Genomic DNA, 27,132 nt, shown 5'->3' with positions numbered 1-27,132 from the left:
AGTGGGCAGAGGAACTGCAGGTGGGAAAAGCAGGGTTCCCCTCAGACACTCCCCAGCTTCCTCGTCCCTGGGTTGAAAGGGTTCCCTCTGCCCCTCTCACTCTGGATATTCTTCCCAAGGCTCTGACATTCTGGAAGAACTGGTCGAGTCCCCTCCTCCCTCTCCTCCCCCACCTGGGCAGTGGTGGGGAGGAGAGTGGCACAGGCTATATCACAACAGGGTGATATCTGGTACTACCAGTGTGTGATGGGAAGGAGGGTGGCAGAGGTTACATCACGGCTGGGTGGAGTCTGAAGACTATTCATGATGACGTAGAACTGTGACCAGTTTGGGATGGCTGCCTCTCCTCACCTCCCTCCACTCTAAGACCTCCCCAAAAAATGTAGGCAGTGCCTCAGGGACTTGCATGCCTAGCCATTTCATGGGGCCCCATCCAGTGCTGCAGACACTGTTTAGCGGAACAAGCATTTATTGAGTGAGTACCTGCCTGTTCCAAGTGGGATACTGGGCTAGACTGGAAGGATACAAAAATGAGCAAAACTCATCCCTGGCCACAGTTCAGTCTACCCTGGGAGGCAGACACAAGCGAATGTAAATAGATAAGACAGTACACTGTGGGGATGAGGGGAGAGGGGGGCAATTCTGGGGGAGACAGGATAGGGTGACTGAGTTCACAAAAGCAATGGTGCCAGGCCTACCCTCATCTTACTTTAGCCCCCACCCTGAGGAGTGAAGGAAGGGGAATTGCCAAAGAACTATCAAGGGGGCTTTTGGGTGGGGTTCCCCACCCAAGTTCAAGGAGGGGAGCAGACATCTGTGTCCTTGAAGGCAGTGAGGCCAGGCCAGTCTCTGGTCATGGGGTAGGAACGCTGTGGCCGCTTCTCTGAGCCTTGTTTATATTTGTTCGTTGGTCGTTTCCCAGGAAAGTTCCTTGTCAAAGCTCCAAGTTTGGCTTGGCTGATCCAAGGGTAAAGGGGACTTGTCCGTGCTTGTGTGGAAAGCAGTGTTCAGACGCAGGGGCAGGGCAGCTCCGAGCAGCTCATTAGCCCCTGTCCTCTGGACAACTTCCTGGGCCCTTTGCTTATTTAGCCTGTTCCTTCAGGCACACCAAAGACAGCTGGGCAGCTGTGTAGGGTGTGCTGAAGTGAAGGGAGCACTGGCCTGGGTGAGAGGAGCACTCTCAGAGCGCTGCCAGAGCACAGGCAGAAGAGTCAGGCACTGCAGAGTCCAGTGGAGGGGCAGAGGGGCCTAGGGTAGCATAGGCAGGCGGAGGGGCTGTCAGGGCCAGGGGAGAGGTCATGCCCTGCTGGGGCAAAGAAGGTGGTGGGGATGTAGGGTGGGGACAGAAACGGGAAGGGAAGGAGGAAGCTGGGGTGGAGGCCACCTCCCTGGCACCCCTGGCCCCTCGACCTGGGGACCAGTACCGGCTCCGGAACCTGTGCAGTAGCATGATGAGTGTGATGACCAGGAGGTCAAAGATGAGCTCCGCCATTTCCACCACAGACAGCACGGATGAGCCGAACCACAGGCTCCACTGGCTGCCCAGATTGGACAGGAGGCTGACCATCTGCGGGAGAAAGAAGTACCCCATCCCCTTACCACACCGGCTCCCTCTACACCTGGGGCCCACCTGGGACTCCTGGTGCCTCCTTGCCATGCAGGGGCAGCTCCTGATTGTCATCACCCACAGGAAAAACTGGTCATGAGACCCCAGAGACTGGGGCAGGTCTCAAGAGCCTTCTTCCAGCTGTCTGCCGCACATATGTGCCTCCCCCAACCCTACCTCACCCCTTTCCAGCTTCCCCCTCCAATTCTTTCCCCTCATCCCGAACCCCTGTTCCTTTTCCCCCCGTTCTCTGCCTCCAAGGCACAAACCCTTCTGGCCCTTCAAGGTGACCCTCTATCCACCCTCACAGCTACTCTGCCAAGCTCCCAGGGGATCACATGCTTCCTAAGGTAGGCCATACCGTGACAGAGGGAGATTCTGAATTAGTTTTATAGTTCAGCTCCTTGAAGAAGATGTTGAGTTTAGCAACTCCATTTCTTTGGGAAAGGGGAGAGAGTGGGAAGAAGTGGTGGAGGGTTAATGCCACCCACGGGCCCTCTCCCTAACACCCCCATCAGAACCTCTTCCCAGACCTCCTTCTCCCCACCCCACCCCCACCCGCAAGGGTCCTGCCCAGGAGCTCAGGAGCAGGCCTGACCTTTTGTTGTTGATGGTGTAATTGTTCTGCAAGGACAGCATCTCGAAGATCCAATCCTGGGGAGAAATGAGGGGCCAAGGAGGTCACCTCCATATCCCTCAGGTTTCCAGGGATGGATGATATCAGTCAAATATACCAACATGGATGATGCTCAGAGGGCCACTGTGTTATGTCCACTTGCACGTGTGTGCAACTATGTTCACATGAACATCCACCTTTCCCCCTCCTGATTTTACCTGGGACTTCACAGATGGCCATCGTGAGTAGCCAGCAGAGAGCTTATAGTTGGTCACACTGCAGACAGATAAAAGTGCTCAGTGATGGAGTGGGAATCTCCCAGCGACCTTCATCCTACCAGGCTAAGTATGCTGCAGAGCCCAGTCCCAGGAATGGGGCCTCACCTGCAAGGCTTCCGGCACTTGGAGAAACAGCCCAGGCTGTCCAAGGAGAAGGCACCCTGCAGTTTATAGTAGCAGTAGCCTGTGGGTGTAGAGAAGCCTGTTTTCTGATGGCATTTCCACCTCTTCCATAAGCAAGGTCTTACACACTGCCCGGGCACCCACTTTACAAGAGCATTTCAATGGTGCCGTGGGAGTGGCAACCACAACAAAATTGTTTAAGAAAGCTGGGGACTGGGAACACCTAAATAAACGTGTCCAAAAGGCACAAATTAAGTCAGAAAAAAAAATGGGAACAACAGTTGCATAATAAAGGGGTTAAACCACAATGAGATACAATGTTACAATCATTAGGAAAACTGTTAGAAACAAAACAAAACAAAAATTGCCAGCAAGAAGTAGGGGGGGAGGGGCATCACTTACTGCCCCTGGGAATATGAGACGGCATAGCCACCTCCAAAAGTATGACTGTCCCTTAGAAGGCTTGAACAGTTCCCATGAGCCCAGCTCCACACAAGGACACATACATGAATGTGCACAGCAGCATTAGTCACAGAACCACAAACTAGAAGCACCCACATATCCATCAACAGGGTAAGTGAATAAAAAAATGTAGAACAGAGCTGGGCACGGCAGGACACGATAGGAATCCCAGCACTCATAAGCCCCAGGCAGGAGGATTGCTGTAAGTTTGAAGCCAGCCTGGGCTACAATATGAGATTCCACCTTAACAAATGAAAGTTTTATATCTATACAACAGGATACAGCTCAGTCATAACAAGGAATAAAGTGTCGATGTGTTATAACATGGATGGACCCAGGAACACCGCAAAGCCAGTAGCAAAGGCCATCGCTTCATGCCTCCGCCTACACGAACCGTCCAGCTCAGGGGCTAGTGGTTGCACAGTGGCTGGCAGTGGGGGGTTGGGAAACTTAGGGGACTATACAGAGGTATAAAGTTTCTTTGGGCAGTGATTTATAAAATTCTCAAATAGATGTTGACTATGAGACCAGAATAAAGCCTAACACCAAAAGTCCAACTATATTTAACTAAAACCATAGAGTTTAAGTGAGTGAAGTCTGTAAGACCCAAATCATCTGAGGAAGACACATGAAAAGAAGAAGAGAGGGCCCATGTGGTCTAACCGCACTGGAGAGCTACAAGGGAACATTTAAAAAATAAAATTTTGTTATAGTGTAGGTGTGTGCATGGAAGTGTGTATGTGTGTGTGAGAGAGAGAGAGAGAGAGAGACAGAGAGACACAGAGAAGCAGAGAGAGAGAGACAGACAGAGAAGCAGAGAGAGAGAGAGAGAGAGAGAGAGAGAGAGAGAGAGAGAGAGAGAGAGAGAGAGAGAGAGAGAGAGAAAGTGAGAGAGTGAGAGAGTGAGTGAGCGTGACTGGGGGTTGTGCCATGTTACACACAAGCCCTCCATTTCTGAGGACCCACTGCCCACCACGCTGGGACCTGGTGGGAGCAGTCTACCCACCACGCTGGGACCTGGTGGAAGCAGTCTAGCAGCTTGCCTTCTCTGGGGAAGACTTGGGAGGGCTCCATGCTCATCGCCCTCATCTGCACAGTTTCTCTCAGATTTTCTAAGCCACAAGAACTCAGAAAGAAGGCTGGGCATAGTGGCCCACACTTTTAATCCCAGCACTTGGAAGGCAGAGGCAGGAGGATCTCTGTGAATTTGAGGCCAGCCTGGTCTACAGAGTGAGTTCCAAGATAGTCAGAACTATGTAGTAAGAGCCTGTTTGAGTAAATAAATGAATATTAAAAAAGAACTTAGAATTGTTGAAAAGCAGGGAGGAGAAGAGGGGAGCTGTCACCAAGCCAGCACCCCCACTGCCCCGTCTCCTCTCCCCTCCAGGATTCTGTCTGCCCATCCAAGAAAGAAAGTGGCTTCTGAGTTTCCCCCAGTCCTGTCATTCTGTGATCCTCCAAGGCTGGGGGGTAGGAGGTGGGAGGATGTAGGGTGTAGGCAGGGGCCAGGGGAGGGGAGGCAGGGGGCAGGAGGAAAGCGGCAAGGGGAAGCAAGCAGGGTACAAGAGGCAGGGGGCAAGAGACATGAGACAGGTAGCAGGAAACAGGAGGCAGGGGCAGGAGGCAGGGGCAGGAGGCAGGAAACAGGAGGCAGGGGCAGGAGGCAGGAAGCAGGACAGTGGGCAGGAGCAGGGGGCAAGAGGCAGGGGCAGGAGGCAGTGGCAGGGGGAGGGGGAGGGGCTGCCCTGACAAGAGCAGTGACAGAGGACAAGGCCTGTCAGAGTGGGTCAAGCAAGAAAGGAGGCAGATAGCCCAGACAGATGGCACTGGGGCAGAGGTGGCCATGGTATCTGGTGCCTTGCCCCTCAGCAATGGCCCACTTCCTCCCTCTCCCACCCTAGAGAGCTGAGTGTGTAAAGCCCTGGAGGGGGTCTGAAGGACTGAGTCTGTGCAGACAGAGCCTGCAATCCCACAGTTTCCTGTTAGGTTAGTTTTCTCCCAGCATCCTCAGGTAGCTGTGCCACAGCAGAGAGGAAACGGGCTGTTCAGGACAATGGGCGGATAAGCCGGACGCCAGGGCTCTCCAGCTTGTTTTGTTGTGCCCTGCTCCGGGTAAAAATATTTTCTAACATTTGACTTACAAACTGCATCCCTGGGGGAAAGATGGCTCAGTAGGTACAGCTCCTGAGCTTGAACAGAGTCCAACCTATGACCCACGTGGCTCAAGCACACAGGCAGACACACACAAACACACACACAGACACAAGCACACACAGACACACACTGACACACATACACACACTGACACACATACACATACATATACACACACAGAGATACACACATACATACACATAGACACACGTGCATATACGCACACACATACACACACATACACACACATACATACACAGATGCATACACACACACAGATACATAGATACACACACACACACAAGAAGGCAGGGAAGAAGGACCAAGGAAAGAGAGAGGAAGGTTGGTTTTTTAACTCACAAATTGCATGCCTAGAATACTGAAAGGATACTGCATACAGTTCGTAAAACACAGAAAAATGAGACAGAAACACAGCACTTCTAACAATTTCTCCCTGGGCACCAGTGAGATGGTGGCTGCTCTACCTAATCCCCCAGGAGCCAGTCCTGCTGAGCACCTCAGAGAATGAGCAGGCACCCTGAAACCACAGAAGGAGAGCACATCACGCATGCACGAACATACGTGTGCTTGCACACACACACACACACACACACACACACACACACACACACACGCCCCACAGTTCTTTCTGTTGTAGGTTATTTTTAAACAGGACAATTCCCTCACTAACACACAAAAGCCAATACAGGAAGGGAAGGAGCAGGGGAAACAGGCAATGACTAAGGGCAAAAAAAGCAAGTGGAAGCCAGAGATGAGGCCAGGTGGGAGTGAGCCACCCCAGACAAGGCCTCTGGGAGCCAGGCATCTAGGGAAGAGGAGGTGAGCTCCAGACAGTGCAGGGGCTCCCTGGCTCACCCCAGGAACTCTGCTTTCTGTAGTCACAGAATTCTACGCCCTTGGGCTTAGGGTAGAAGATGTAGGCACAACCACACTTCTTGATCATGTTCTCCTGGAAGCAGGAGTGAATGCACACCTGGAGGAGAGGAGAGAGGCAAGGGGCTTCAGGTCTGGCTTAACCCCGCCCTCTTCACTACTGCACACCATGGCCCTTTCTACCACCCCAACCTACTTTCCCCCATCCCTCCGCCCAGCTGACGGGGGCAGTCCCAGGAATGGCTGCGATGGGCTCTGTGTACCTGCTGCGTGTACTTGGAAGGGTAGAGGTTCTTGACAGGGACATCGCTGCCGTTCTCAGTGCAGTCTCCATAATTGCCTCCGAGGCTGTCCAGGGCTTCCTGTGAACCATTGCACATCCAGAGATCACAGGTGAGGGGGCAGAGAGGGTGGCTCGGGCTCCACCTGGCTTTTCAGTCTTCCCTCATTCCCAAGTTCAAACTCACACCCTGCCAGCAATCCACCAGCCTCCCCATCTCAAAGCATGTTCTAGTACCCCAAAAACCCCTCCTTGTACCACTTTGAAGGCCACGCATGGGTTTAGAGAATCCTCTAAAATCCTAAGGACACCCTGAACTTTTCTTAGCCCCTGAGTTCTCCTCAAAGCCTTGTTTCCCAGGGTCCCCTTGGATACTCCTCTATCTGTTCTGCTCCCAAAGACCTCCACATCCTGGAGACTACTCTCATGACCTCCCTTCAGTCTCCTGGCTGTCAAGTCTACCTCCCATTTCCCAACTCTTCCTCTCCCTCCAGTGGGGTTGTCCTCCCAGGTTTCCAATCAGAGCATCCTTGCCTTTCTCATGCTGATGGAGGTCTCCACACCAGGCCTCAAGTTGAAGCCACCATCATCCATAAAGGCAGGCTCATCCTGACCATGCACCATCACCCTGGCCCCCGTCACTGTGGACAGCAGGGGGATGAAGTCATTCTGTTCTGTGCGCAGTGTCAGGGACAAACCTGGGGATGAAGCAGAAGAGTAGGGAATGGAGACCCAGCCTCTCACCCTTGCAGAGCCCTCCATCTCCTGGTGGAACAAGGCCAGCAAACCCCTCAGATGGGCATGGTAACCCAGAGCTGGTTTCTGAGCTAGCTTAAAGGACAGAATCCCTTCTGTGCCTAGAGTGGACTATGGGAGACTTTGGGGGAGAAAGGACAGAGCAGACCCTTCCAGAATGGCAAGAGGCATATCAAGGTGAGACTCAGAAGGTCCCCAGCATCTCTCGAATGTAAGGCTGAGGTAGGTAAGATTGGGTGAGGCAGGTCAGTGGGAAGGCATCATGGGGACGGAAGCTGCTCACCATTGTTGACTCCAGGCATGGAAGACATCCAGAGATTGGAGTTGTTCTTGTTGTTGAAAGTGTAGCAGTTCCCATACATGGGGTGGTGGAACTGAGAATAATTCCTTAGTAGGCAAGGGAACCAGGATAACAGGATCAGAGAGGGGAGTAGAGGAGTTCGGCGGAGCATGAGGCGAGGCAGAGGAAACCCCCCTCCAGGCCTAAGGAGCACCAGTCTCCTGTGACCTCCAGTGTGTCTGCGCAGCACTGGGAAGTAGGCCTGTGCTCCTTTGTCACCCCGGGGAGCCAACAGTCCCATTCTCCATCATACAAGACAACACAGACAGTGATGGCAGGCCTGGGACCACATACGTGATCTTGTGTGTTATAGATCTCGTTTTATCTTCTAAAAAACCAAACCCAAACTCTCCTAAGCTCTGTTTTTAAGATCCATCCATGATGCTCCCTTGGGTCTGCTGACACCACCTGCCATACACTTCCATGATGAGACTCCACTGCCACTGTCCCCTTCTCTTCTCCCAGTAAGCGGGGATCCCAAGGCCACAGGGGACCCCGAGGCCACAGGGACGGACCCAGGCATCTACCTGTTAGACCAGCTTCTCCTCTGACCTCACTGCTTGCTTCCTTGTGTCCTGTAATATTATACTAAGACTCATGCAGTGCTCCTAACTTCTCAGTATCTAAATCTTGGTTCTTGGTGCAAGGATGAGGGAAATGGAGAGATGGAGGAAAGCAGTGAAGAGGAGGGAGTAAAAGCTACAGTGAGCATGGGGCTGAAGGGAAGAAAGAAGTTCAGAGCACAGGGCAGAATGAAGTTAAGCGTTCTCCACAGGCCTCTGTGCACCAGATTAACAGGTCTAGTGATAACAGCTTATCTCTAACAGGCTTGGGAATCAAGAGGAAATGACACAGCTATGCTACCGCAACAGACAGACAGGTTGACAGCAAATCACAGGTCCTAAGAACTATGTGGGGAGAGGGGACCTGCGTTCTACTTCCTGCCAAGTGGGAGATGGCAGTGGGAACTGGACAGGAGGAAAATAAGGCTCTGGCCTATAACCAGTAGAGGAGTGAGAGGGGACGTTGACTAAAGGTGGGTGTGGCTCTGCTCATGTGGCTTTGAACTAGCTTCATTTCCCAAGGTCACCCTCTTCCTCTCTAAAATGAGGAGAGCAAATCTAGAAGATCCAGGATAGTCTACTGGCTTTGAAAATCAAAGGCAGGCATAGGACGTGAAACACTGGGGCTCATATTAGGCTGTACTAGAAAGCCAGCATTTCTAGAGATGGGCTGGATGTAGAGAGGAGAGCTCTATCTTAAAGAGCCACTGATCCCACTCACTGGGACGTGGGGGAGGGCAGACTGTAGTGGATTCCTGCCTTAATGGATGAGGTGTAGCAGATGAAGTCAGTAGGTCTGAAGGAACATCATGAATGGGTCTTAAATATAGAGCTTAGGAAGGGTTTATTTTGTATTTTAGGAGAAGATAAAATAAGACGTATAACACACAAGATCACTTATGTAGATGAAATATAAACTTTGTAAATGCACATACAAGGAAATGTACATTAAGCACATTAGTACAACATCCATTGAGAAGCCAAATCACGTAATGGTCAAGAGTAAACCCTTGGGCCAGCAAGATGGCTCAGCAGGTAAAGGTGCTTGCTGCCAAGACTGACAACTTGAGTTCAATCCCCAGGATTCACATTGTAGGACATTATACTGGCTAGTTTTGTGTGTCAACTTGACCCAGGCTGGAGTTATCACAGAAGGGAGCTTCAGTTGGGGAAGTGGCTCCATGAGGTCCAGCTGTGGGCATTTTCTCAATTAGTGATCAAGGGGGTAGGGCCCCTTGTGGGTGGTGCCATCCCTGGGCTGGAGGTCTTGGGTTCTATAAGAGAGCAGGCTGAGCAAGCCAGGAGAAAGCAAGCCAGTAAAGAACATCCCTCCATGGCCTCTGCATCAGCTCCTGCTTCCTGACCTGCTTGAGTTCCAGTCCTGACTTCCTTTGGTGATGAACAGCCATGTGGAAGTAAGCCAAATAAACCCTTTCCTCCCCAACTTGCTTCTTGGTCATGATGTTGTGCAGGAATAGAAACCCTGACTAAGACAGACATAAATGACTTCCACAGGTTCTCTGACACCACAGCATGTATGTGTGTGTGCACAGAAATATAATCATAATAATAAAGAGAAAGCCTCACGTAGGTATGGTGATGCACTCCTGTGATCTAGCACTCAGAAGGCTGATACAAGAGCATCATTGCCAGTATGAGTCTACTTTGGGCTACACGCTACATAGTGAGTTCCAGACAAGCCTGGGATAAGAGTGAGACCTTGTACAAAAAAAAAAAAAAAAAAAAAAAAAAAAAAAAAAAAAAAAGGCTCTAGAGTTCAACTCCTTATGAATAAATGGTAACTGTAGCAAATACTAGAAGGAAAGCCAAGCAAGGTTTTTCCTCACCTCCCCTGTCAAATGAAGATGACAGAAACAGGTAGGACAGAGAATGGAGGACTAAGTTAAAGTGTTAGCACTTAGTGAACTGTATTAGCTTCCCACTAAGGTGGCACTGATTGGTTACATTGCCTCAAGCAAAAAGAGACAAATGGCCTGGCGAGATGGCTTAGCTGGTAAAGGTGCTTGCCACCAAACTTGCCACCCTACAGTTAGAAAAACCGACTCCCCAAAATTGGCCTCTACCCACTCACATGCACAAATACAGACAAGTAAAGGTAGTTTGGTCTGCTTGCTTGTTTGTTTTTAAGGCAGACGACAACAAGCAGAGGATGTGGAAAATTTAGATCCCTCAGGGTTGCTGTTGGGAACAAAAAGACCTGTATCCCTGGGCAGCGTCCAGCAGCCTCCAGATGCTAAGCAGCTATGTGACCCAGCACTGCACTCCCAAACATTGCCGGTGTAAAACCTCACTCAGGAACATCCACACCAGTGTCCTTCACAAAGGCCAAGAATAGGCATGCTCTGTATCAGAAAGTCGTGAATAGGCATACTCCATATCAGAAAGGTGTGCTATGTCTGTACAATGCAGCACAGGATTAACTGCTCATACATGAGCTCTGACATGTGCAACAGCATAGATAAACCTGGAAAACATATGCTAATATGCTAAGTAAAAGAAGCCACCAGTCACAAAAGATGCCATATATATGTGTGTGTGTATATATATATATATGTATATATATATATATGGACTTACATATATATACACATACATATACACACATATATATTATATACACACATACACATACATATACACATATATGTATATATATATAGATATATGTGTATATATACACACACACATATATCCATCCCAGAACCTAATAAATGCTAGACAATCAATCCACCACTAAGCTACATCCCTAGCCCTTGTGTGAAATCTCCCCAAAGACCAGTCTATTGAGACAAGAAAGCAGATTAGAGGTTCCCAGGGCTTGAAAGGGATGGAATGGGGAACTGCTAATAAGTAAATGAGTTCTTTGGGGGTGGGTGAGGAAAATGTTCTAAAATTAGATAATGACAGTAGTTGCACAACTCTAAACATATTTAAAAACCACCAAAGTGTACATATGAAAGGGTATGTGTTTACTATGTGTTATTAAGGAGAAGATTATGTCTGAGGACAGAGCTCAGTGATGGAGTGCTTGCTTGCATGCTGTGGGGCCCTAGCTTTGATCTTCAGAACAAAAAAGCAAAAGGAGAAAGAAAACCAAAAGAGAAGAGGAAGGAGAAGGGGAGGGTCCAGGAGGCCATGAAGGGGAGGGTCCAGAAGGCCATGAAGGGGAGGGTCCAGGAGGCCATGAGGGGAGGGTCCAGGAGGCCATGAAGGGGAGGGTCCAAGAAGCCATGAAGGGGAGGGTCCAGGAGGCCATGAAGGGGAGGGTCCAGGAAGCTATGAAGGGGAGAGTCCAGGAGGCTATGAAGGGGAGGGTTCAGGAAGCCATGAAGGGGAGGGTCCAGGAGGCCATGAAGGAGAGGGTCCAGGAGGCCATGAAGGGAAGGGTCCAGGAGGCCATGAAGGAGAGGGTCCAGGAGGCCATGAAGGGAAGAGTCCAGGAGGCCATGAAGGGGAGGGTCCAGGAAGCTATGAAGGGGAGAGTCCAGGAGGTCATGAAGGAGAGGGTCCAGGAGGCCATGAAGTGGTGGTAGGGGTTCAGGAGGCCATGCTAAGGAAGTTCAGTTAGACTCAGCAGGCCACAGGAGACTGCAGAGGATTTTATTATATTGATTGTATGTGCATGAGTGCTCTGTTCGTCTGCATATCTGTGTCCCATGAGCATGCCTGGCACCTCTGGAGGCCAGAAAAGGGTGTCAGGTCCCATGGATCCACAGTTAAGGACAAGTGCGAGCCACATGTGGGTGCTGGGAACAGAACGTGAGTCCTTGCCTGCTCTTAACTGCTGAGCCTCTCCAAACCCTCCCTACCTTGGAGGGTTTGAACAGGACTATCAGGAATAGTCAACATAGCAAACTTAAGCTCCCTGCTATGTTTCCAATGCACCTCTCCATTCTTGGGTTGGAAAATTACTTCCCAATGAGTTGGAGATGGGATCCGATAGGAAGACAGGACCATGGGGCAAATCCTCATGAAGGAAGCCATAGCATTACCACGGAGCTCTAAGAGGGTTAGCTCTGAGCACGTGGACATTTCTTCCGCCAGGCCCACCCTTCCTGACCTTTTTCACACACTCACTTTCTCTTCCCCTTTCTGCTCTGTTACACTGTGGGAGCCATCACCAGGTTCCGGCAGCAAGCTCTTGGAGTTTTCAACCCCTAGTACTATAAGAAATGAACCTCTTTTTTTTTTTTTTTTTTCATAAACCAACCAGTCTGTATATTCTGTTGTCGCAACAGAAATGGACAAAGACTTCCTGTGAAGAATGAAGGAAGAACTTAGGGGCAGAAAGTTAGGCGGTTTGCAGAGTTGTCTCAACAGTCTAAGACTATGAGCTGAGGAAGGGACCTACATGCCAAGACTAAGATGAACGGGGGCTGGAGAGATGGCTCAGTGGCTAAGACTGCTCTTCCAAAGGTCCTGAGTTCAATTCCCAGCAACCACACAGTGACTCACAACCATCTGTAATGGGATCTGACGCCCTCTTCTGGATGTCTGAAGACAGTAACCAGTGTACTCACATACATAAAATAATTTTTTTTTTTTTTAAAGAAAAAGACTAAGATGAATGGTGGACTTTCTGGCAAGGGAAGCAAGAACTTGGAGCAGACAAGGGAAGAGGATCGGGGACAAAAACCCCAAGTGGAAGGTGATGAGGGACAAAAACCCCAAGGGGAAGGTGATGACAGGTGGGGCTGGCGGGCTTGCCTGCCTAACTTCCCAGCTGCTGCTATTTGTCCCTAAACAAACAAAGAGCACAGGCAGGACAGAGCTGTATGAGGGCATGTGAGCACACAGAGTGAGAAGCAGGTGGCACCTGGTCCTGCTGCCACTCGGGTGACACGGGAGGGAAGGGTCCCCTGTAGAGACACTGTCTCAGTGCCACTCCCCAGCCAGCCAGAAGCAAGAAGGTGGCCTTCGAAACCGGAGGAGCAGAGGTGGAGGAGGAAGCAGGAAGAGGCGGCCAGAGGCTACAGAAGGGAGCCCCTCACGTCCACCTTGAACCAGCTCTCAGAGAGCTTGAACTGGTGGCTGCGACCTCTGCAGAAGGATGTTATAACAGGGGCCCTAACAGAATTCTTAGGGATTCAGCCGGAGCCTCTGGGCATGTCACTTCACGTGTTTGAGAGCAAGAGGACTGCCCCCCCTCCATGCCCTAGAGTGTATAAAGTGACCTCATATTTGTCATCTCACACACGGGACACAACTCTCAAGATGGGCATTAGCATCATGGTCTTCATCACTTTAGTAAAAATGCCAATCAGGCAAGGATTGAACATATTTTTTTCCCTGTAATATATTCCATACAGTTAGAAATTTTCTCGTGTTTGGGTTTATTTCCATTTTACAAAGAAAAGACTCTGAAGAACAATGTGAAATCAAAGAGCCACCAGGCCACGAAGAGACAGAACCTTAGTGGGAACTCGGGTTGGGACCTGCCATCTATGGATCTTACCACACTCCCGTCTACAGACGACATGTGACATGCGGGGCACAGACTTGGGCACCTGCCTTACATCATTTCCTCACCTAGCCACTAAGAATTTCCTGAGCCTTCAGAAGGACCCAGGAGAGGAAATTCCGAGGAGCAACTGAGCCAGCAAGGCCTACTCACGCCTGATTGCAGGGGGCCTGGTTGAAGCGACAGGTAAAGATGAAGTTGCCCAGGGCTTCTTCCTCCAGAGCGGGCGAGGTGTCGGGCAGCCTGGACAGAATGTTGATGTAATGGAAGCGGTACCACTCCCTCACGGCATCCACCCCAGATGAGTACGTCTGGTAGAAACAGTCTGATTTGTTCTGGTTGCACTGCACAGAGACAGGGATGTCAGTGCACATCAGAGAGCCACCAAGGTCAAGGACTGAGAGCTGAGCTGTTCCAAGGGCTGACGGGGTGGGCAGGTAGGTATAGGGAACAGGGTGTTGGTAGAACAGAAGGGGAGAAACACTTTCTTAGAAGCCCCTAGGAGAGTTGGCCAGAGGACTGTGGGATTGAAGTAGAGGTAGGCAGTGGCTCCTCACTGTAATTACTTATACAACCAGGCAGGAGGAAAAGCAAGAATTCTCCCCTTTCACTGGTGCAGAAGCTTCTGGGATCAGACGTTTGTTCACACAACAGAAGTGGGCCTAGAACTTCCGTGTGCTGGTGCTACGGCCCATTACACTGGGACCTCCCTTTCTCCTTCACTAGATGACCCTCTGTCCCATTTCCTCCTACCCTTCCTTTTTAATCTACATGGTTAGGATGTAGAGATGTAGCTCAGAAGAGCCCTTGCCAAGCATGAGCAAGGACCTGGGTCACAGAGAGGGAGAGCAAGAGAGAGAGAGAGAGAGAGAGAGAGAGAGAGAGAGAGAGAGGGAGGGAGGGAGGGAGGGAAAGACTGAGGGAAGGAGGGAGAGAGAGGGAGGGAGGGAGAGGGAAAGAGAGAGGAGGAAGGCGCAGGCACATGCACATGCATCTCATTTTACTGTCTAAGTGTCTCATTTACTTATCCTCCGTTACAGCTTGAATAACTTCAGATCTTCATAGGAGGGTCTCAACTGAGTCCCATCAGTAGGGACTAGAATTCAGAAATGTGTATTTTCTGCAACAGATTTTACTTCTTGTCGCTTATCCTCTGCTAACATTCATTCATTCATTCACTCATTCACTCACTCATTCGTTCGTTCATTCATTCATTCATTCATTCATTCATTCATTCATTCATTCACATACTGGTGTTACCAGCTGGAAAGTCCATCAGGCCTTTCAGTCTGAAGGAGAAGGCAGTCCATGGGACCCAGCGAGCTCGTGGGCGGGCCCTGGACCAAGGGGCGAGGCTTACCAGTTGGAAGCCGATCTTCCAGTCCTTCCTGTCCACTTGGGGATTGTTGTCGCGGACACTGGAAGATGCGCTGCGCGCCAAGCGGGCGGGGTAGGGCGGAGGTGGTGTGTGCAGGCGCTGCAGGGGGTGTGGGAGAGCATCCCGGAGGTCACGGGTGCTGCGGTGGCGGTCCCCAGCCTGGCGAGTGTAGGAAGAGTTGTATTTGTACAGGTCAAAAAGCGTCTGTTCCGTGATGCGGTCCAGCTCTTCCAGCTCCTCTTTAATTTTAGTGTATCTGAAAAAGCCGATGGGGAGGAGGTCGGTCCAGGGGCGGTCTGCCGAGTCCCGGGCCTCTAAGAGCCACGGTGTGATCCCTATGAGAGCTCCACGGCTGTCGGCTGGGTAGTGTGGAGTGGAAGAGTTGTATTTGCACAGGTTAAAGAGTCTTGGTTCCCTTAGCTCAGGTCGCTCTGCCCGATCCCCTCTGCGGAGGGTGGCCTTTGGGAATGCCTGTAACCTGTGCCTTCAAATCGAGGCTTCTCAGAATCTCCCTGCACTGCTCTGAAAATACCAGATGAAGTTCCCACGTTTGCCCCTTCGCCAAAGACTCCATTATAATGAGTTTTGGAAGAGACCCAAACAATATTCCATATAAATCCTTACATTTTTCATTCTCAATACTGGCTGTATTACCACCTGCAGATGGACATGCTTAGAATTACAGTCTAAGAAACAAAGCAGAGATAAGAAATTAAAACCAGGCTGCAAGATGCAAATCCAATACACAAATATTAGCTGCATTTCTAAATACTAGCAACAAATAGAAAATATTTTCAGTAACACCACACCGGGCCTGGAGAGAGCATGCCATTGAGAACACTTGATGCTCTTCCAGAGGATCTAGGTTCATTTCTCAGCACCCACATCCAAGCACTCACAACCCCATAACTCCAATTCCAGGGAAATCTGACTCCCTCTTCTGGCTTCCAGCCACACTCACACATGTGGCTTACACTCACAGACCTTCACATGTACATATAAACAAGAGTAAACCTGAGTGTATATTTACTATTAAAGGGGGATTGGAGGGATGTCTCAGAGGCTACGCTCAATGGGAGTTCAATTCTCAGCACCTATAAGGTAGCTCACAGCCATCTAGAACTTCAGTACTGGGGGATTCATCCTCTTTTGGCCTCCATGGGTGCTGCATGGACTTGGTGAAAAGACATATATACATTCAAGCAAAACACTCGTACACTTGAAATATAATAATAGTAATTAAAAAATATTTGCTGTGTCAGGCATGGTAGCACACATCTTTAATCCCAGCATTGGGGAGGCAGAGGCAGGCAGAGCTCTGTGAGTTCTAAGCCAGCCTGATATACATAGCAAATTCCAGATAAGCCAAGGCTGCATAGTGATACCTTGTCTCAAAAAATAACATTATATATACATATATGTGTGTGTGTATATATATATGTATAAATGTACATATGTATATACACACATATATATACATATATATGTATATATATGGAATTGGCTGGAAATGTCCAATATCTTGACTATTAAATGTCACTTAAAGAAAAATTCAAGAATCAGGTGTGGTGGCACACACATTTGATCCCAGCACTTGGGAGGCAGAGGCAGGCAGATCTCTGGGAGTTCAATGCCAACCTGGTCTATACATTGAGTTCCAGGCCAACCAGGGCTACAAGATAAGACCCTGTCTAAGAATAAAAACAAAAAACAAAAACAAAACAAAACAAAAAAAACAAACTTTGAATACTAAAGAAGTATGCTATTGCCCGAGCTGTGGGATTAGTGCATCTGGGGTCTGACACAAGCACTGGTTAGTTTAGTTTAGTTTGGTTTCGCTTTGCTTTGCTTCTGAGGTCCCCAGGATCAAACCCAGGGCCTTACAATGCTAAGCCTCCCCTGCAGCCTCCACCACTGAGCCATACCTGCAGCCCACAGTTATTTAAAGTCTCATGCCCGGGGCCAGTGTCCCACTGTCCAGTTCAGAGCTACACGACTCTCTCCTTTGAGCTCTACTTTCCTCCTGAAAATCCAGCTGGCCAGACCCCACACATTCCCTCTTTTAGCCGGCCCCTCATCCCCTCACAGAAGAAAGCAGAGCTCTGGTCTAGGGTATGTGCCCAAAGCCTTCTGAGAGACTGATCGGTATTAATGATTCCAAGAATGGCCATGCCAGCTCGGATGAGCCCTTCTGAGGAGTCAGGTACATCCACATTGCTCAGCCATCTTAGCTAATACCATTGTCACGCCCTTTCCCAGGACAATGTAGCCAGGACCTGAGTCAGAATGTGCTCCAACTTTTCAGTGTCCTCTAATCCGTCCCAAGAAGACCACTAGTGCTCATACACACTGCCCCCTGCTGGAAGGGCACTCTGGTGCCCCAGCTATGAAATGCTGGGTAAGGCATCCAACCCTTGCCCATCTGTAGAATGGACACAGGACTAGGTCAGCCTGCCACACAAAGTTCTGGAAAGATGGAATTAGGAAATGCTCAGGGACACCAAGTAAAGATGGTCAGGGTAGGAAGACATAGACAGGAGCCGGATGCACAAAAGAGGGTCACTTCAACTTCCTCAACGTCACACAGGAATAATCCAGATCCCCAGATCTGCTGGCATTATTTCTATGACATGGTTGCTAGTCATCTCCCTTTTCCCCACCGCTGCTACCTTTCTGCCTTCATCACACTCTTCCCCACTGAGACTGTGTCATCCCTGAACCACGTTCTTCTCAGTGACAGTCCAGGCATTCAGCTTCCTCCTGCCTCTTGACTGGATGGCAATGAGCACACCCACACCCACCTGTCTGGTCTCTCAACCCTTCGTCCCCGCAGAAGTCAGGTTCCATGCAGGGATCTTTCTGACCCCAAGGACACTTCTCTGCTTTTGTCTGACAGGACTCAGAGCCCTTGACTGACACTAGTGCTGAGAGAACTGACCACGGAGAGAAGCATAGTAAGACACTCAGGTCTTGTCCTGAGACCAAGAGGTAAACAAAGGATCCAGACTCCTTTGATGGGATGCTAGCAAGATGGTGGACCATGTGACCTTGACTTCCTTCCTTGGCCATGCTCATTGCCCTCACCCCTGGCTGGCTGGCAGGAGGTGGGTGATTCCCTGCTCCCAATCCAATTCCATCAGGCCTTACTGTCTTTTTTTTTTTTTCTTTTTCTTTTTGGTTTTTTGAGACAGGGTTTCTCTGTGGAGCCCTGGCTGTCCTGGAACTCACTTTGTAGACCAGGCTGGCCTCGAACTCAGAAATTCGCCTCTCTCTGCCTCCCAAGTGCTAGGATTAAAGGCGTGAGCCACCACCGCCCGGCTAGGCCTTACTGTCTTATTCCACAACTTAGGATACCGAGGTAGTTACACTAGGCAACTGCCCTAGGGTCACTCTCCTGGGGAATACTGAACTTTGAATAGCTTTGAACCCAGGCTTGTTGGACTCCATAGTTTTTTATTTTTCCACTACTCCTGGCTAAGGCTAAGGCCTGTTTGAAATTGGCTATCAGCATTCTCTCTCTGAAGCTAGCCTCTCCTCTGACTCTCCTCTGTATAAGACAGGCTGGCAGGATATAGGAATCCTAAGAAGTCTGGGGGCTGACATACATATTTTCCCATTTGTGTCTACTCTTCCGTACTTGATATACTTGATGGGCTCCCAAACATCTACTGAGGGACCTCTGGGGCACTCTCAGCCAGCATTAGGAATGCTTGGTGCTGAGAACAGGAAAGAGAACAGTGTGTTCCTGTGTGCTTGCCCCTACTCTCTGCTTCATCCAGGCCACACTTGACACTCCACACTTTGATCAATTTCCCAGCCCTTTCTCTCCCAAGCAGCTCTCTAAGCAGTGCTCATGGAGAGCACACACAGAGACCTTACAGCTTCAGCTCGTCTCACAATACACTCACATGTAGATACCCAACAAGTAGCCCTTATCTGGATCTCTTTCGTGGGTTTTGAGCTCTCATGGTGGTCTGTCCTAGTGATGGCAATTTAAGAGCCAAAAGTTCCCCTGAGCAGTTGAGAGTAAGGACAGCCAGGCGGTGAGTGTGGGCACCATGCTGAGACAGAGAGCTGTGCTGAGCTCTGGCCTCACCTACACGACTGTTATTGTCTCTGAGCAGGCTGGTCTGGGGCAACCACTGTTGCTTCTAAGCAGGATTCGTTATTTCTTTAGGAAGAGTTAGTCACAACAGGCCCTTGCTGCAACTTCTCTTAGTCTATCAGGATGATGCTGTATAGAATTCCACTTTTGGGGGGGAGGGGTTCTCTGTATAGTCCTGGCTGTCCTGGAACCGGCTCTGTAGACAGGGCAAGCCTCAAACTCACAGAGCTCTACCCACCTCTGCCTCCTCGACGCTGGGATTAAAGGTGTGCCATCACTTCCCAGCATAGAAGTCCATGTTTTAATGAGCTGGCCTAGGCCATGTAGAATGTGACTCCTAGTGACCTAAGACACCTTTTATGGATAGTCCGTCCCCAAAATAAATAACAACTCATGCTGTAAAACCTTTTTCTGGGCTGAAGAGATGGCTCAGCAGTTGAGAGCCCTGGCTGCTCTTCCAGAGGTCCTAAGTTCAATTCCCAGAAACCACATGGTGACTCACATCCACCTCTAATGGAATCCAATGCCCTCTTCACGTGTGTCTGAAGACAGCGATAGTGTACTCATATATATGTAATAAATAAATCTAGAAGAAATATTTTTAAAAAACCAAACCTTTTTCCTTTGCAATACAATGAGATGTTCACCTTGTCATTGAAATATGAACCCCACATAGATGGCAAAGAGCTCCTGTTTTCCAGTGGGCTAATAATATATGAAAAGTACTACACCTCAGTCTTGGGAGAGTGGGTCCCATGCAACTGCAGCTGGAGTTTTATTATCATGGGCATTCTTCATTAGAGATACCGTGCCATCACAGAGGAGTGCTGAAGGCCGCTTATCTCCCATGTGGCCTTCCACCTTCACAGTTGTAACAAAAGTGCCAGGAGAGACCCAGACTGTCACCCCAGTTCCCATGCCTCTCAACAGCAGGTGGCTTTTGTTTCTCTCTGCTTTTAGGTCCTTGGGGCCTCAGTTTTGTCATCTGCCTTTCTTAGTCAGGAAGCTGAGACAGCTCTGTAGGTAAAAACCGCTTGCTGATGAGCAAGGCAGCCTGAGTTCAGCCCCCAGAACAGAACCCAGGTCAAGGAAGGAAGAAGCTGGCTCCAGAAAGTCCTCTTCCACATACTTACCATCACACATGCGCACCCCCACATACACAAAGCGCACACACAGCTTTGCCTGTGCGAGAACTCTTGCCCTATACCACCCTGGCCCCAGCAGTGGACTACCTGACAAAGGAGGGTCTGACCACTGGGCAGCCCAGGCGCTCAGCCCTCAGTCTGGCCTCTCTCTGCCAGACACGGAGTACAGCCTGGTATCCAGACTGAGATGAGAGCGCAGGTCAAGGGTGGCTTTCCAGCTCAGAGCCACACCTCCCGTGGCTCTCTGAGGATATGGCCCTCCCTTTGTTCAGTCTTGCTGCCCGGCCTTTGCTCTGCCATCTGCAGAAAAGATAAGACCCATGATCCTCCCTGTTCAGAAGCTCCATGTTCTTCCTTGGTTTTATTGGTTGTTAGCACAGGGTCCGATGTAGCTTCTCCAGCCTCGAACTTGAGTTGTACCCAGGGCTAAACTAGCTCTGAGCTTCCAAGTCTCCTCCTGTCTTTACTTCCTAAGGGCCAGGATTATGGGCATGTGCCGGCAGGCCTGGCTGAACTCTGCCTTGGGTCCAGCCCTAAGTTACATACATGTTTGAAGTAGGCTCCGTTTTCCAGGATGTGGCATTGAATGGCTCTTTCCTTTGAGTGACTAGAAACTGTAAAGCCACACAGAGCTGGCGGTCAGGACCTCCTTTTTACAAGTGTCTGCTGGCTGTGTCCCTCAGCAGGTAGACACCCCAGCATGACTCTCCTCCTCTCCAGGTCTTCTTTGGCAACTGGATCTTCCATCCTATCCTCCTCTCTCCCCAGATCACTCGTCCCTCCTAGTGCCAACGCCCATGATTCACACTCAGAGCACCAGGCTGCACTAGCTTGTCTGCCACCTCTGCCTCTCACTGGCCAGTGGCTCCCCTACCCCTGCACTCCTAACCAGGAGCCCCCTTCTTTCTGCTTCTCTTCCGGCTGGGCTCCCACCAGCTGCCCTACCTTGGGAAGCCTTGCTGTCATGGAAGAGGGAGATTTGAAGTCATGCCTGATCCACTCCACCGCTAGCACTTCACTGTTAACCTGAGAGGCTCTAGCTCGTAGTTGGAAGTGACTTTTGCATCCCAGTTTTAACACCTGCTATCTGCCTCTGGGCATGTGTTTCCTCATCTATCAGATGGACAGAATAGTGGTACCCATCCCCTAAGTCTGTTGTGGGGTTAAATTGTTTAATAGTATTTCTTTTCTTAAAGGTCAGACACCTGAGCAGGTAGACAGGGCCACTGAGCAGGGATCTCCTACATTCATTCAGCCTGGGTTTTGGGGGACAGCTAACAACACCACATAGCTCTGACTGTCCTGGAACTATATAGACTAGTTTGGCCTACAGCTCACATGACATCTACCTGCCACTACCTCCACAGTATTAGGTTTAAAGGCATGTGCCATTACACAGGCCCATTTAATAATATTTCACTCAGATTTAGATTCATCTGGAAAACCATCTGGGACATAAATATGAATTCTCTATTGTTACTGTTATTTTTCTTCATTATTAGCTATACAGCTTTGGGTCTAATTATTTCACTTCAGTGAACATCGATTATCCTCATCTGAAAACTGGAAAGAACACAGGTGTGATAGCGAGTTCCCTGTAATGCCAGGAGTTCAAGGCCAGCCTAGGCTGCACGGAGATCCTGTCTTTAAAAGAAAAAAAAAAAAAGCAACAAAGGACATATATAAAAGTACCCACCTCTCTGGGCTCTGCAGGATTAAGGAGTTAGTGCTTAAGAAATCACCCAACACTGAGTCAAGTACTTAGTAGGTCTTCGGTTTCCTCCTACACTTGGGGTCTCTCCCCTCCCTTCTGAGTTCTCTCCTCTTCCCTCTGCTGCCACCGTCTCGTCAGAGGGAAATTTTCTATATAAACAGCTGCTTCCCGGTCAGGGGCCCCTAGGCACTGTGATGTCCACTCCCAGTGTTTTCTCCTGGCCTGTCCAGGGTCATGCACCCAGCAGAACCTTTGAAAATATGCAGACTTCAACAGACTCACCCCAGCCCTCCCCATATCTCCTCATCTTTGTGACCACAAATATTTATTGAGTGCCTGCAGCCTACTTCCAGGCCCCGGCCCCTCCCCTGCCAGCACCTTCTGCCTGTTATGTCCCCCACCCTGCCTGGCCTGGGGTGAGAAAGAACTGAGAAACTCAAGGAGAGATGAGGCTAAGGGAAACAGCTATCCCGAGGCTTGAAATGGAGGCGAAATGAACAACTTCACTTATTCCAAGTGCCACCTCTTGAGAATAAGAGAAGTTTGAGTTTGGGGATCAAACTAATGGGATAAGTCAGGATCCTGTGACTTGTCTTGGCCTCAGTTTCCTATACCTAAAATGAGGATAATACCAGTCCCTGCCCCAAGACAGATAAGACACCAGGAGGCTGCAGATGACCTCTATAAGGGTCTGACATGTTCAACTCGAGTAAGTGACCCCTACCGTGTTCATTACATGGGGGCAGTTTTACCTTTCCAGAACAGGATTTCCCAACATTTGTTAATCCATGACACATCTTTAGACGGGACAGGCTACCTGAGAGAGCCTCCACCCGAAGTGTGTGACCAATCCCAGCCATCCATAATTGCCCGCATTCCTGAGGGTGTGCTCACGAGCATTTACCCTCATTCAAACCCTCCAGAGAGAGCTCATACTCCTTGAAGGCAGACCAACTTCGAGTTTTTATTGTACTAATCATGGTGTGCTGCAGTATTTGTTCACACGCCCACCTCTCCTGCCTTGTTGTAGCTTTTCCGTCTCCAGGACCTAGTAAAGGACCTGGCCCTCGATAAAGGTGGCTGAATTAGCAACAGTCCTCTCCTGCCGGCTGCCTAGCACAGTCTGGCTTGACTGTGTACATTTTCAATGTGTGGCATACATTGCTGAGTGCAGACGAAATGGTATGTATGTACAAACACCCAGGCCTGCCCTCCTCTCTTCCCCATGGTAACAGCTCAGTTTCCAGACCCAAACTAGCAAAGAGCATTGATGAAACCCAAAACTTCAGAACACACCAAAGCCCTTAAAGGTCAGAGACTTGGGCAGGTGGGTAGGGCAGCTGAATGGCGATCCCCTGCACGGGTCAGCCGGAGACTTCAGGGGACAGCTGACGATGGGCTTCTTTTCCATTCCACTCTCCTACCCTTCATCCCACCTCCCATCCTGGTGCCTATGCCCCAGCCCAGCAAATATCCCCTCTACACAAAGATCTTATCCGCCTCCACCGCACCTGCAAGGCTTTGACCTCTCAGCTCTCTGGCCTCACAGCTTTTGTTTGCTCTCCAGCTTGCTTGCTGTTGTGCTGGCTGAGTGTAGAACTCGGGGCCTTGTGCACGCTAAGCACATACTCTAGACACTGAGCCACCCCTCCCTCCGGGACCCGGACAGACTGACCTGTAAGGGTTAAGGGTGCACACAGTGACGGCAGGGAAGACCAGCTTGTCTGAATTGAGGTTGATGTTGAGGCTCACGGGGTAGCTAAAGTACTCCTCGAACAGCAGGGCGAACTGCCAGTACATCATGCCGAAGGTACAAAGCCAGAGCACTGCCCAGAAGGCCGTCTTCATGCGGTTGTCCTTGGAGCACACCAGGCGGATGGCACCGTGGATGGTGGTATTGTTGCAGAAGAACTGGAAGAGCTCCCGGTAGGAGCGGTGGAACTCGATCAGTGCCTCCTCCTCTTCGGTGGGCTGCCGGGGCGCTGGGGGTTCCGGGTCCAGCCCTTGCTCTTCACGCTTGTCCCCCTTCCCCAGTCCTTGCATGGGCAAAGGAGGACAAGGGTCTTGCTCCTTGAAATTGTTGCCCTTCATGGATCCCTTAGGTGAGTTGGGGACGTGAAGGTCTAGGTCAAGGTTGAGCTCAGGGGCTCTGGTGTGGTCCAGCATCATTAGCATGAAGGCAGAATGGGGCTGCCCCTGACCGTGCCTGCATCCCACGCTGAGTTCACTCTTCCTCAGTCCTCCCACCCTCCTCCACCTCTCCAGGAGCCAGCTGATCTTCTGGAGTTGGGGCCAACCAGGCAGCACTGAGCTTCACTGGGGTGGCCACAGAGCTTCACAGGGATCCTTCGTTTGCCCGCTAGCGCCTTCCTGGGTCTCCACAGCAGGCACCCTGCCTGGCTTAGCGCCTCTCCCTCTTGCCCTTTTTTTTTTTTTCCTCCCGGACTGTTCGACTCGCTCCAGCTTTCACGCCCTCTTGGCCCAGCTGACTCCCGCTTCTCTTTGGGTCTCCCTCTCTGTGCCAGGCTCTCTCACTTCCTCCCCTGCCTTCCCTGTCTCCTCCTGGGTCCTCTTCTCTGGGCTCTAGCCCTGGCCCTCCAGCTCCCTGCTACCTCCTTCTCTGCCTCGGGGACCGCGGGCTGCAGGAGGCCGGAGCTGCCTCCTGCTCCCGGCTCCCAGGTGTGGCTGGGCTGTGACTGGTTCCTTTCCAGTTAAATCTGGCAGCGGAGCCTCTCCACCCTCTCACCTGACAGGTGCAGTGCCCAGCTCCTGAGACCGCCCGTCGGCCACGGGCAAGGATGGGAGCGACAGAAGCCTCATTAGCATCTCAATTAAAGGTGAGCAGGGCAGAGGGAGGGTCGGGGGAGGAGTCTGGTCTGGGAGCTCTCCAGGGAGGAGGGATCTTGGGGACAGGTGAACCAGGTACCTGCTGAAGAGTTTCGGCCAGGGATTGATGGGGAACTGACTGGCAAGGAGACTGGGGGCAGAAGACAGGTGAGGCTTAGAGAACTGGAGCAGGGAGGAAGGATTCTACTCACAAAAGCCAGGAAGGCAGAAGCGGAAGGAGGATCGCTGAGAGTAGGTGGGGAAACCAGGAGAACAGGGAAGGCAGAAAAGAGAGACAGGCTGAGGAGCACTGAGCAAAGAGCTGAGGGAAGATGGAGGAGGAGGAGGAAGAGGAAGGAGTCAGCTCCAAAGGGACTCTCCTGTCAGGCAAGATGGCCAGGGGAGAGAAAACTTAAGTGGACTTTTGGAAACCAGGGTCCCTTCTGATAGAGATTCCCTCAAGGTCATCGCAGGTCAGCCTCACACAGAGGATCCTGGAGGGAAAGAAGAATGGGTCCCCCCAAAACTGGGAGCACCTGCTGGCCCCACCATCTTCTTCCCCATCCTCTTCCCTCTGAACTTCTGACCCCACCTACCTGGCCCTGTCCAGGCCTGGGAGGGGCCCAGGTGAAGTAGGGGGCTGGGCCAGGTTCTAGGACATTCTGTTCTTTTTGACACCATTGGCTGATAGGCCAGGAATGTGTAATGTCCCCTGTTGTGGTCACAGGGTTGCAGGAATGTGGGCACCAGAGGTAACATGTGCGTGAGGGCCAAGCAGAGCTCTGTGGGCACAGACCAAGAGCCCAGGGACAGGCAGGGATGGCAGACACTGCAAGAGAACACAAGCTGTGTCCGTACTGGTATCTGGGGCAAGGAGGGTGGGCACACTGTCCTAGAAAGGAGAAGAAGCTCTTTCATCCAGGCTGTGTTTCTCCAAAATCTCCCTCAAGCTACCCCGGCTAGAGGAGACAGATGCAAGCAGTGACCACACAGGTGTGAAAACCTCAAAGGCTCACAAGCCCCAAAAGAAAATGCTAAGAGCCATGGGAGAGCCATTCACATAGCCCAGGCCCTGTAGAGCTTGCTGGTGATAGTGTCCCTTGAGTCCTGGAGAGGACAGCCACAAAGTGCTCCAGTGTGCTCACTGGCTCTTCCTACCCTCTCTCTCCAGCAGCAGCAGCAGCAGCAGCAGCAGCAGCAGAGGTGTTCTCTGTACCCCAGACCTGCAGACACAGACATAGGCAGCCACAGAGGTTCGTGGAAAGCAACAGGCTGAAGACTGGCATTGCAGCTGAATCTTGCAGAATGAGTTTACCAGATAAATAAGAAGGTCCCCTCTGAGCTAGTCCCTCGTCTCATTCTTGAAACAGTCAACCTGGGTTCCACCTGCTAGCTAGGCTGTTTGACAGATGCCTTGACACACATCCAGGAAACCTTCCCTAAGGAGAGGGAGGCCGGCTCCTTCTCCACTTTTCAGACAAGGAAATGACCCTTCAAAACAACAAACCAGCTTTCTGTTGTCACAAAGCGGAACAGCAGCTGTTGTAAACAGAATGCAAACAAATGTGTTTTCCTCTGACGTTGCCTCTCATGATTTACCTCCTGAGATAGACCAGTCATCACTCCTGGGGAACCAATCCAGCAGAAGGGGCTTGGTCCCTCCCACACAAAGCCTATGGAGTCATCCTCTCCAGGTAATGTCTCCTTGGCTGTGTGTCTCTGAGCTCTTTCTACCTCTCCATATTCCCAGCCACCCCTGTGCTCCCTTGAATCAAGCAAGTCCTTAAACTAGTGTCCTACAGGCAAGGTGCCTGATTCCCCTGACTGTTTAGTCTGTGAGGTTCCGAGAAGTCGGCTCCTCCCTGCCTCTTCTGTTTGCTAGCTGGGCCTGAAACCTAAGTACTGGCTTAAGGCAGCATGACAAATAGTTTTCATCTCAAGGACTCTGTGAGAATGCCTAGCCCAAAGAGTGTGGTGACTCTGGCATGTCATAACAGAGTGTGAGAGAGTGGTTTGGCTTAGCTTGGTGACCACGGCACTAGAGATCTGGTATGGGCTGGCGGAAGCCTGATGTGAGAATAGATATTGGTACTTTGGTCAGAGTCCCATTTGAAACATCACACACACAAATGCACATGCATACACACAGACATTCAAACACACACACACAAAACCAGGGAATCTTTCTGTAGTCCTGGCTGGTCTGGAACTCACAGTAGTTCTCCTGCCTCAGCTTTCCAAGTGGATACATTTTTGTCATAGTATAGCTTCCCAGAAGTGCAGAAACACGAAACAACAAAAACTTCCTATTGTCCCCCCTTTCTCCTTCCCCACAGCCCAAAGAGAGCCACCATGACATGTTCATCAATCCCTCTCTTCCTGGAGAGCCACCATGACATGTTCATCAATC

The 27,132-nt window shown here is 50.6% G+C and overlaps 1 protein-coding gene across 1 annotated transcript; it reads right to left on the bottom strand.

Moving 5' to 3' along the window:
• Positions 1-451: 451 nt before the first annotated feature.
• On the bottom strand, positions 452-24,690 carry Scnn1a (sodium channel epithelial 1 alpha subunit). Its single transcript, XM_031383458.1, has 12 exons — positions 23,572-24,690; positions 14,915-15,188; positions 13,708-13,898; positions 7,453-7,556; positions 6,948-7,111; positions 6,397-6,495; positions 6,116-6,233; positions 2,606-2,684; positions 2,441-2,498; positions 2,205-2,260; positions 1,968-2,043; positions 452-1,567 (listed from the first exon to the last, which is right to left on the bottom strand). Exons 1-12 carry the CDS (start codon positions 24,069-24,071, stop codon positions 1,181-1,183), a joined length of 2,106 nt encoding a protein of 701 aa, XP_031239318.1. The 5' UTR covers positions 24,072-24,690; the 3' UTR covers positions 452-1,180.
• Positions 24,691-27,132: the final 2,442 nt, after the last annotated feature.

This window comes from Mastomys coucha, unplaced genomic scaffold (assembly GCF_008632895.1).
Source record: "Mastomys coucha isolate ucsf_1 unplaced genomic scaffold, UCSF_Mcou_1 pScaffold20, whole genome shotgun sequence".
NCBI classification, from domain to species: domain Eukaryota; kingdom Metazoa; phylum Chordata; class Mammalia; order Rodentia; family Muridae; genus Mastomys; species Mastomys coucha.
The sequence above is the reverse complement of the archived record's forward strand: the minus strand, read 5'-3'. Positions and strand labels throughout refer to the sequence as shown.

What these genes read in the sequence shown, in the direction of transcription:
- Scnn1a (XM_031383458.1), bottom strand. Translation starts at nt 24,071, where the DNA reads ATGCTAATGATGCTGGACCACACCAGAGCCCCTGAGCTCAACCTTGAC. An exon ending in CCTCCATCAGCATGAGAAAG is followed by an intron (nt 6,496 to 6,947) that starts GCAAGGATGCTC and finishes AATGGTTCACAG; the next exon opens with GAAGCCCTGGACAGCCTCGG. An exon ending in CAGAATCTCCCTCTGTCACG is followed by an intron (nt 1,568 to 1,967) that starts GTATGGCCTACC and finishes TTTCTCCCGCAG; the next exon opens with ATGGTCAGCCTCCTGTCCAA.